Below are 12,248 nucleotides of genomic sequence, written 5' to 3' on the forward strand. Positions count from 1 at the left end.
GGAAAATAAAGTAAAAGAAAGAGACTTACCAATCTGGGGTGTTTTTCATTCTAATTTTCAACAGACTGCGTTAAATTTCCGGAACAGAATCATTCTTCGCTTGGGCTGGTAGACCGCAGAACTTTTAGTCCTATTCAATCCAGATTGGAAAGTGACAAAAAAAATCTGATGTGTACACCACATGACTTCCTTGTATTGGAATGTTAAATTATATGCATTTTTTCTTGCATTTCATTTAAACTTATTGGATTGAATTAAATCTACTTCGCCGACAGCGCATAAACCACAATAGAATAAATGCATTCTTTAAAATTCACTCTAGTATTTGTTTACCATAGCGACACTCTGGCGCTAGATTCACTTAACACTATTAATAATTATATAACAGTTAATTTATATAATAATTATATAACGGAAACTAAGTTAACTGTTATATAATCCAATAATTATATAACAGTTAACTTATATAATAATTATATAACGGAAACTAAGTTAACTGTTATATAATCCAATAATTATATACCAGTTAACATATATATTTCGTTCATATTATAACTCATAATGCACAAAATTCATATCATTTAAAGAATAGAATTATTTAATTGTTGCCACATGTTCTATTCAAATACCATAATAAAGCTAGAATGATGTATAAAAGAAATTAAGCAAACAAAACAAAAAAGAAACAGTTGTTCACAGACGATTGAGTATTTGTCATTTAATTAATTCAGTTCTCACTTCGCGAAAAGGCAAAAATAAACTCAAAATATCTATATTAAAAATGACGAAGTAAATCTCAAACACTTATTTCCTCGAAAAAATTCCAGAAAGAATTAAGCATGATTTAATTGGCAATAATAAATGAATGCGTTATCTTTGTTGTTGCGAAGCTAAGTTTCTCTAGATTGGCAACAAATACACTAGTCTCCTGTTTCAAAGGTAAACATCAATGGCCGCCATTAAAAACAGGCTTAGCGGCATTTAAACAACTTTAAAATTGCTGATAATTCTAAAAATATTGCACACAGATTTACTAAAGGCATAAAATACTTAACCGGAAGATTGAAACAACATAATACAATCATTTTTAAAGCAAAAAATGTGCAATTTACAAACATATAAGAGTAAAGAAACTGAGACCATTGAGCCAGGTAACAGAGTGGATAGATATATAAATAGATTTATATATGTTTGGCATGGCCGATTGCAACCAAAATACGAGGTGCACATCGACATGTTATAGCAGTCCTATATACAAAATTTCAACGTTCTGAGGCTACTCGTTTTTTAGTTATGCGAGATACGTTCATGCAGACGCCGCAAAAAATTCTCTTCAGAATTAATTTTAAAGCAGTTTTATAATTTTTTTGAAGGAAAAGAGTATCTTGTTCTGTCCTTACGTACAGATATCACGCAGAAACATCGTTAAATTGCATTCGATAGCGGTCAAAATGGATATTTTCGTTGAAATATGCTGCCTGAGACTTTTCGCGATTACAATACTTCCTTTTTACTGCGTACAAGGAAGTAAAAAAGTCCGTTGCTTGTTTTGCAACGAACTGTAACAGTTTCAATATTCGAGATTTTGCGGAGAAAGGCGAGAACCTCCCAATCTTCGTACTGTATAATGTATTGGCCAAAAAAATGAAATTATTTTGACTATTCGATTACTTTCCCTTTAAGCCATTCCGAATATTATTCCTTGGAAAGCTAATCTGTGTTAAAACACAGCCATTTTTGGAAGTTTACTATACTTCAGCAGTTACTGCAACTATGTTATTATAAAGATTCATACATATACTCATAATATAAGCATAACGATCGTAATAAATACGAATATGAACTGACCAAGCGCAACGAGAATGCAAATTATTAAGATCTGGATAGAAATTCAAACGTGTGTAGTATTTAGGTGGGAGGAAAAGAATGCCGAATGTACCGGAATTTTCTACTGCTTTCGCAATTCTTTGACCAACAGAATGACGGGCACTTGTCTGTACTCTCCACGCACACCAAAGGTTATGCTAATGCAGAGAAAGGGGGAAAAGCTATTTCCTGGAGTATGATTCACCATCTGACATTCCATATTAGGAAGAAAAGTTGTTTATTTAGTTTTGGCTTTGGTACTGGTTAAAATTGCGCATTCACTTAAAAAAAACACTAAAAGCAAAAAATAAGCACTAAAAACAAAAAAGAAACAAAAAAAAAAAAAAAATAAGCACTTATAAGGACCGCTACGAACCCTGTCTAGGAACTCTTCGTCTCTAACAGGGTTGCAGAAATTCAGACTTTGACGAATCCCAATGACTGGAGATATTCATACTGGCATACATCTCAAACCAAAACATTCTACATCAAAACATCTGATTTTACACCTACTGAATAATCTATAAATATGTTGATTTTACACCTACTGAATAATTTATAACCCTGATGTCAAGCTGGTGAATCATTACTTATTATTTCTGCCTTCATTACCACAAACAAGTAGCAGCTTGAGGAATGATTTACACACAATGCATATTGTTTTTGTTTTAAATATCAATAACTGAATACCAAGGAGCATGGTAACCTTTTACATTGACATTACACTTGACAATAATTTCAGATTTTGGCTAACTGGACAGCGAAAAATTAAGTGCACTGACGAGAAGAAATTTATTTCCATATGCAAAAAATAGATCTTGTAAATGGTATTCATAGGCTCAAAAGATAACATTTTGTGTTTTTTTTTAAATGAGAATAACTGACCAGTGCCCAGGATTGGCGCCAGAGCTCGTGCAGCCTCACTAAAGAGCAGAATTTAGGGTATGTAACATTTTTAGAATTTAGAGAAAAAAATTAATTTTTTAGAATTTAGGACAACATTTAGGTTATTTTTTAGAATTTAGGACATATCGAAACTGCAACAGGCTGCAAAATTTATCACGCTGGCCCTTGATAAGATAAATATGTGCGAATTTATTTATTCAAGACTTGGGTAAGCCTGCAAGTGCAGGAAACGGGTGTAAGTATAATAAATAAATAAACTAATATAATTCAGGCTTAATTTCATCAGCTTGCTGTAGAAGTAAGACAAAATTTGGCTACCAATCTTATGATGCAATGCCAAAAGTGTATAGCGAATGCTAGCTAAACTTTATGGAGATAGTCACAAATTTAAAAGTTTTCAGATATTGCAAACAAAAAGGAAATTTTTCTAATTAATGGAGTTTGTGGAGAAATGCAAAGTAATAAATGAAGATGATATAACAGAAGTTTTTCATTGCGATGACAATGGACCCAATCATCAATTAACTAACAAATGGCATATTCATTTGTGTGGTTCTAAATTCACGAAAAATTGTTATTGACAATGAAAACAAAAACATTTCAATCGACAATTTGGTGGGAATTGTAGACATGGCAATTACAGGACTTTGTAGCTAGAAGAATGGAACTTTGTAGCTAACCAGAAAATTATATCCATCTATAGAATTAAAGAGAAAGTATTAATATAAGAAACAAAACAACTTACATTTAAAGTATGTTTAGATCCTCTTAAGGTCATAAATGCTTCATTATTTTATAAACTAGTATTTCATATTTTTAATTTTATAATTTCTACATGTCATCATACTAGGTTTAAACGGATGATCTAATATCCAGAAAAATCCTAAATTTGGAATTCCCAAAGTCCCAATAAGTCTGGATTAGAATACAAGGAAATTTATCAGTATTAAAAAGTCAAACTGTATTTATGCTAACTTTGGATGAATCAATAAAAGATTATTAGATTTCCGAATCATACAACTCAAATTAAATAATCAGACCTCGACTTTCAGTATTATTTAATTTCCTTTGCTTCATATTAATTATATATTTTATGATGCTTCAATTAGTAATTATTAGCAACTGGTTTAAAGTAAAAACTTTTATTTCAATTACAATGCATTTGAACCAAGGCGTTGGCTTTCGGAGTACCTTTGCTGAAAACAGCAATAACCTCCACAACTTCATTAAGAAAAACTGAATAATTAAGAGTAAAGCATGGCTTAAGTAGAGAACGAGAACCATTAAGGGCTTAAAGGGTACAAGAGATCGATAAGAAGTCCACACAATAGGATGAAGACTTCTTTCAACTCCTAACTTTGTCTAGGTAGGAGCCAAAGACCTCCTGCCGCAGCAAATGAGGACAGAAAGAGGTAAGGATTGAGGCGATTACCGTCACGTGAATGGTATCGAAAACAGGTTGAAAGAAAATGGAACAGGAGGCGAATTCCTTTAAGTTCCGGGAAAGGTTGTCATGGCAACTCAAAGAGCTGCGGAGATCGCTAATGCTTTGGTAATGGTCGGGGGGGGGGAAGGTCAGAGACCTAAAGAACTGGTATTGTAAGAGGATGCATTTGGAGGACTTAAAAAGCCTTTTTGATATAATAAAATTCTCAAAATTGATGGGCGAGGCCAATGTTCAGTAACATCAAAAAACCTTCAAAACATCCAAATTATATGAAACAGAGGAATAGTATAAATATCAGGAACAGTGTAAATCATTTCTATATTACCAATTCAAATGATAATTAAATCAAAATTTTGAGATTCAGTATTTCACCTCTTATAGTATTAAAGCTTTAATAATGCTATTTTCTTCTTTTTAGTTAAAATGAATAAAAATTTTCTACAGTTGCTCATTTCTAACATTTCTTCATTATAAAAAACATAAAGGTAAAACTATTTGAACTTCTACTATCACCTTACCCTATAAACTTTCGGTTTAATTAAATAAAATGTATTAATGCCCCTTTAACAATGAAAAAATTTCCTTTATATTCATAACATTCATATATTCACATTTTCTTTTAATACAGAAATTTTAAAACAACATTCAGATGTATTCTAAACTTTTCAAGTAATAATATTTTTATTAAAAAACATTCTGGTGTATAAATTCTAAGAAACATAGAAGACAAATAATTTCAGTTATGTGAATAATGAAATATCTGCAGAATTCTAAGTTTTGAAAAATAATTATACCTTCTTTAATGTTCAGAATTTCCTAAGAATTTATTTCTAAATTTTAACATGAACACGTAATACAATATGCTTATCTACATAAAAATTCCAGGATTAGGAGGCAGCTTTCACTAGTTCCTCATTCACTTCTATAGCAATCTGGGCTTCTGCTTTAGCTTCTTCAGTAGTAGCAGAACTTAACTGTTGCTGTGCTTTAGCTAGCCCTTCTCTACAAGCCTGCAAATGAGTCATTAAATTTTTCTTAGTCTGAAAGAAATATTAAATTTCTATCTGCAATACTTCAAATTTCAGCAGTATCACAGATTACATACTATTCAAAATGGATGCCTGCCTTACCAGTTTATTATTTCAATTATAATCTACATAAAATAGCTGCTAACCTTGAAATATGAAAATCTGGGAGTTTCCAGGAAATTTTCAAAGTGTGCACCAATGCCATTTCAAAAGAGCTTCAATTTGACTTTAATTCACGAGTGATTCAGGTTATTGAAATATTTACTTATATAAAATATACTAATATTTAATTAGATATTCTGAATTTTATATTTATATTCTTTCATTTTGTGAACAAAATGCTAAATCAATTCTTCTCTAATTTTTGGCTAATTCATTTTGTAAACAAAATTAAATAGATTAAATCTTCATAAAAATGTCTTACAGATATCAATAAATTAAGACAATTCAGGTGAAATTAAATTTAACAAAAAAAGGAAAAAATGCTGAAAACCACAAGGGGTGGAAGAATGGAATTTATTAATTAAATGGATTTCATTTATTGTTAGGAAATCTTTTCCATAAAGGCTAAAAATAAAGAATTAATTAAACTATTAATCAGTTATTTTCTAATTTAGACCTTTAATGTCACATCTTCCTTCTGTTTCTATCCCAGATTGCAAATTAATTTGCATATATATAAGATGAGATTTTTAGATAACACAGAATGCATTCTGCTTCTAGAGGCCACATTACTAAGTTGCTAGCTAAGGCAAAATTTGTCATTATAATTGCTGATATTGAATCTCCATACTGGTTAGACTGTGAGACAACTTTGCATTAAATTGAACTGTGTAGCCTTTGGCTGCAAGCTTATTTAATTTAACACTACAACTGCGGATGGGGTCATTTTGACCCAAAAGCAATTTTCTTTCTGATTTTCTCAAGTTACTAAAGGAATTGAAAAAATTTCTTGACTTTTCCTATTTTTATACCAATAATAATCTGTGAAAATATGATACGTTAAATACTTATCATTTTTTTGTTTTTAATACTTATACCTAAAACCGCAACCCCATTATAATCACAAGTACTCAATTTTTAATTCAACATTTCCTGGAATGGGAAAAGCTTTTTCAATCCTCTTTCCATTTCCGAGATATAAGTAGAACAATACTTCAAGGTCAGTAGATTGTTACTGATAACAGAAAAGCAGCTGAGAATTTCATCGTAGTAGTAGCCAGTGTTGCAGATCTCCCCTCCCGTTATCATTCCGTATGGGCAAAATGCCTCTGGTTAAGCATATGCAAGGAATGTTTTTTTGCTTTGGCCTATTAAATGGAATGTGGTGCAATACTACCATAGCCAATGCGGTAGTCTAATGGGCGCATATCTTATTCTTTATGACTGCACAACTGGTTATTCACATTGCCTTGAAGATAGTTTCAGTGTACCAATCTGTTCGATTTTTGCCACCTTGTTTACATGCTGAGATAAAATTGATCTTAGGTGAAAATGACTGGAAGAAATATGCGTAAATTAACAGTTAGTGAGGCCCTCGAATATATGTGACAATTATCGGAAAATGATAATGATGAAGAAATTGTTTTCAGTGATGATGAATATGTGCCTCCAGATGAAAAAAATATTTCCTCGAGATGAAGATGCTGTATCCAATTTTCCTGTACAATGTGATGCTATGGCGAGAGATAGATTCAGAGAACTTATGAAATTTCTGCGATTTGACAAAACAACTACATGATCTGATGCCTTTAAACAGATAAATTCTGTTTCATTTCTGAAGTTTGGAAGAAATTTATTGAAAATTCGATAACTTGTTATAAACCAGAACCATATATAACTATTAATGAACAGCTGTTTCCGTCTTTAGCTGGATGTTTCACGCAATATATGCCAAGTAAACCAGATAAATTTGGTATCAAGTTTTGGCTTGCGGCAGATGTTGATAGGAAATACATGCTCAATGGTTTTCCATACTTGGGTAAACGTGAGGAATATCCTGAAAATCTATCTCTCTCCGAATACGACGTTTTGCGTTTGACAGAACATTTTGAAAATAAAGAAAGAAATTTCACTACACAAAATCTGTCCCAAATGTTAAAAACAAAGAACACTAGTTTAACTGGAACGATGAAACAAAATCAGAAAGAAGTACCCAAATTTGTGAAAAAGTAAACATGCTATTATATAATACATTGTTACTGGAGCACGATGATATAACTTGGACAGTCTATCAGGGAAAAACCAGCAAAAATGTCTTATTATTGAGCTGGTTTCAAATGAAAAGGTACGAAATGTCGCAACAATCAATACGGCTAAAATTTGAACACTACACTTTGGGATAACTTACTGAGACAACTAAGGTGTGAGTGTAGTGTTCGGCGTGGTTGTGCACATCATGTGTAGGTAACCATAGATGACATACAGGAGAAGCAGGCAGTTGCGTGTTCTGTCCAGTTGACACGGCAGTGCATACGAGAGCATCATAGCATTTACATTGAAAAATTTGATGACTGAGGAGCAGTGAGGTATTATCCAATCTCTGACTAAAGTAATTAAACCCACTGATATTCATCACTGAATGCTGGCTGTACATGGAGTAGACTCTATGTCTGACAGGTAAGCAAGAAAGTAAGGTGCCATTTTCATAAAGGTCCGGGAGTGTTAAGTATTGACCTGAGACCAGGTCAATAACAATCTCTAGTCTCTGCTCCTGCTACTTAAAGCAATTGCAGCTTGTTTGCATTGGTTACGTACCAGTAACTGTGTTTGAATCCAGGTTTTGGAATACCTAGTTTTTCTCTCTCCTTATTAGGCAAGAGGAAAAGTAGTGCTACCTCACTCCTTATTAGGCAAAAGGACAAACAGCGTTAAGTTACTTTTAGGTTTGCTTTAGTGGCCTGTAGGCTAACACGAGGCAAAATGGGAAGGCTTGCTGGCACTGACCTCAAATAGTGGCTGATATAGGCTGATGAAAATAAATGAAGTGGGCCAAACGTCTGAAGAAAGGAAAGAGAGCATGAGCTGAATGAAGGTCTGGGCAGCAAGCCATTGGCTGAAAAGAAAGCAGAGTTCTGAAAGACTTAAGCTTGGCCTAAGGCAAAAGCATGACTTAAGGCAAAAAATGTCTTAAGTTAAGGCAAAAGCATGACACCAACTGTGAATACTATCATCCAATTGCAAGATTTACCATAGCAGCAAATTCTTTTACCCGTGTCTTCCAAATGACCTGTATGCTTTATTAAAAATATTACAAAATTACAAAGAATATATATATGAGAACACAGATAATTAGAGTAACTAAATTTACAATATTAAAAGATAATAATGAATAAAAAGTAAGAAATTGATTTCATTCTCTTAAGAAAAAAACTTTGTTTGAAGCCATTATCTCTGGTGATGGAAGGTGATATGGATGGCATTACGCTGTATTCGAGCAGGAGGTGATGCAGTTTAACATGCCAGTTAGCTCAATGCTGGGTGTGTTGATGTAGATAGAAACCTATCCTGTATAGTATTGCTTTATATGGTTAAATTTAGGTGTTCTTCACAGCCAATCAACAAGGAGAATAACCTGGTGAGAAATTATCAATGTGTCACAGCACGAATGTTATAAGTGATACCAAGGGCCCGTGTTGGAACACTGAACAGGTTAGGCTACCGGAAGGTGCATGCACAGTGGATTCCGAAGACGCTCAGCGAACCAATGCCGTGTCCAGGAAACTGTGTATGGACCTAGCACAGCAACACTTGTTCCGGTATCACGAAGCCTCTGCTTTCGTCTAGTGCCATCACTTCGAATCAGATGAAGCTGGACAGCATGCAATGGAAGCATGCGTTATCATCCCCCCTGAAAACTTCAAAGCTGTGCTCTCGGCAGGCAAGGTGATGCTCACCATCTTTTTTGACGTCTGAGGTCAGATACTTTTAGAATTCCTCAAATGCAGTGATGAACTCCGTCCATCAAGAACAAACAGCCTGGGCTGCTCTACGATAACTCACATATACATGCCGAAAATTCACACACAGTGTAATGGCCAAGTTCAAGAGAGAACAGCTTAAGCATCTGCTCTACAGCCCAGACTTTCATGTGTTTGTTTCACTAAAAAAGCATTTCAAACAAAAGCACTCAACTTAGATGATGAACAGAAAGACATAATGGAGGACTAGCTCCTTCAGCCACAGGAATTCTGGAACCAGGGAATCCTTCAGTTCATGAAACAGTGGGAGTGCTGTCAGGTATCTGGCGATTATTTGTGAATAAAGACTTTAATTATAACCACAGTGTTGTTTCATACCATTTTATTTGAACACCCTTCATACCCAAGTTTATTCTATTTAAAAAAAAATGACAACAAATCCGAAGAAAGATGAATACATTTATTTGGGGCTCACTCAGTCCAATAATATACCTTAAATATCAAAGCAACCTATCTTAGCAAAGTCTGATAATATGTGATATAACAGCCTGATAACATGCAAACAATAAAACAGTTCATTTACTTAACGTTATAATACCAAGAACATTTCCAACATTAATGATATGGGATATTTTTCACAAATGTTTAGGCTATAATGTTCTAAATGGAAACTAAAAGAATTATAGACAGAAAATTTAGATTCAGCTGTTATTTTACATTCAAAATTATATTGAAAATGATAGTCTTCCAAACTTCAAACAATTAATCATGAATTTTTTTTTTTTTTTTTTCCCCCCATAATATAAGAGTTCCAGCCAGTGAATTAGAAAATTATAAAGTGTTTACGACATTCTTGGAAAAAAACTATTGGTGAAAAAGCAATTAATCATGATAGCAGTGAAATAAATCACCAGTCTGCTTTTATATATATGGTACAATGATATGACACTAGCATCCACAATAAAAATAGGTTTAAGAGACATTGATTTTCTTTGCAAATGATGTAGGTGCAAATATTTAACACTAACAGTAATTATTTATTTACACAGAACAATTTTGAAAATAATAAATTCACCAAGTACGTAAGGAACTCCTCTTATATGCGCCCTCAGGTCAGCAAACATTTTTGGCGAGAAACTCCACACTGCCATATTACTATCTAAATTTTTTGTCTACATTTCAATCTTTAAGGCTAAAATGTCTCCAAAATCGTGGTTTTCACGTATGCAAAACCACGTTTTGAACACACAATTTAAGCTAAAAATCCGAAACAAAAGCAAAAAATTTAGATAGCAAAAACGAAGTTTCTAACCAAAAATATTTGACAAGAACCCATGTACACAGCGATATGTTTCAACTTTAAAAAACAACAACAAATTGCACAATCAAGGCAACAAACGAATCTACAAACTACCCCACCTTGTTTTAATAAATTAACATAACAATAAATTTCAAAGAACACCATGTACACAGCATCCTGTTTAAACTTAAAAAAAACATCTACGAATTGAACAATTTAGGCAAGGAACGAATCTACACACACCTCGCTTTAATAAAATAACATAACAACAATAAATTTCAAATAATACCATGTACACAGCGTTCTGTTTCAACTTTAAAAAACATCTACGAATTGCACAGTCTATACACTAAACAACAAAATAAACTAAAATAAATTTCAAACAATTCAAAAAAACAACAATAGCAACAGGAATTCATTCTAAAGAACCAATGAACATAACATTCTACAAAATAAGAATAAAATAAAATGCACTTACCATGAATTAATGCTTTTTCGAACAGCAGAAATACCAATTTCATACAGCCTTTAACATGCCGCCACGTAATCACTATCGCATTTATATGACAGCCAGACGCACTATCAGAAAATTCATACTATGGTTCACAAATAAATAAAATCACAAACCCTATTTCTATCATGCACAGCCACTAAAAATAATCTCCCAGACCCTCTTTCCACACCTCCAAATACCCACTTGCCCCTCAACAGGATGGCCACAATGATATTTCCTTTTGCCGAACTTTAATTCAACAACTTCCACCATTTTATCTATCCCCCCTAGCTTCTCAGATACAGAGCATGATGTGAACCAATGAACTCTAGTGAAAGATTTTTCAACGTCAACAGGGTTGCCATACAACACACAATCACACCAAAAAGCAGTGCAGAACACATATTGCCACATTTGGTGAAATTAGGGCATATATCAGAGTTATACAAGCCAAGATTAATATTAAAAACACATCTTTATATGTTAGTTGTTTACTTGATGGTATTCTCATATGACAGCAATTTTCATAACACCTATTTTATAAAAATATGCAAAATGTTTGGTACAAGCTTTATTTCCTGAGTTTTTGACTAAAGGCCTTAATTTTTGGATATTTAAGGAAATAGCCTTAAATTTTTATTAATCACCATTTGTTCAGTACCTGTCCCCTAAGATTTGGGAAATATTTTATTTTGGTCAAAAATAAACAAACATTGCACAAAAAGGTACAGAATTTTCTGCATTTTACTAAATATATCAGGAACACTTTTCTAATTGATTTTTTGCATTTTTCAAAACATTCCATGTCTGGTACTAAGGCAGTTTTCATGAAATGTTTAACTTTATTTAAAGAAATTTTATAATTGGTATTATTTGCCTATATTTGACAATTAAGAAAGCAAAGCTTACAGGTATTTTTTATCAACATCCTATACCTAAGAAATCCACAACTATAAGACAAAGCATTTACAATTAACTTCAGAATGTCAATAAATGAATCATTTAAAACAAATGCATTTCATTATATTTTTTAAAAATTTACTGAAATGGGTTCAGTGAAGAAACATCTCCAGAAACGTGCAGTAAAGTCCAAAAATACGTATTTATGTCTCACAAATTATCTTGTACCATTCTTGGTTCAAAAGGAATTTCAAGGTTTTAACACAAAGATTTTGAGAGCACTGCTGTTATCAATCTGCAAACTTTTTCACATTGTCAAGTTAACTTGTTAAATTTATATTTTTAATAAAAATAATTTAATTTTTATCAACAGAAACCCTCAGTTTGA

At 32.7% G+C, this 12,248-nt stretch overlaps 1 protein-coding gene across 1 annotated transcript in view; it reads right to left on the reverse strand.

Annotated features, from left to right (window-relative positions):
• Positions 1-4,881: 4,881 nt before the first annotated feature.
• The window catches only part of ATPsyndelta (ATP synthase, delta subunit), a 50,344-nt gene continuing 42,977 nt past the window's right edge, over positions 4,882-12,248 (reverse strand). The window contains exon 4 of the mRNA XM_085818098.1: positions 4,882-5,229. Coding sequence (XP_085674224.1) covers positions 5,107-5,229 — 123 coding nt within the window. The 3' untranslated portion in view covers positions 4,882-5,106. The remainder of the gene's footprint in view (positions 5,230-12,248) is intronic.

Source organism: Stegodyphus dumicola, chromosome 6, assembly GCF_044657685.1.
Source record: "Stegodyphus dumicola isolate Sdum_Otavi_A_Nest chromosome 6, ASM4465768v1".
NCBI lineage: Eukaryota > Metazoa > Arthropoda > Arachnida > Araneae > Eresidae > Stegodyphus > Stegodyphus dumicola.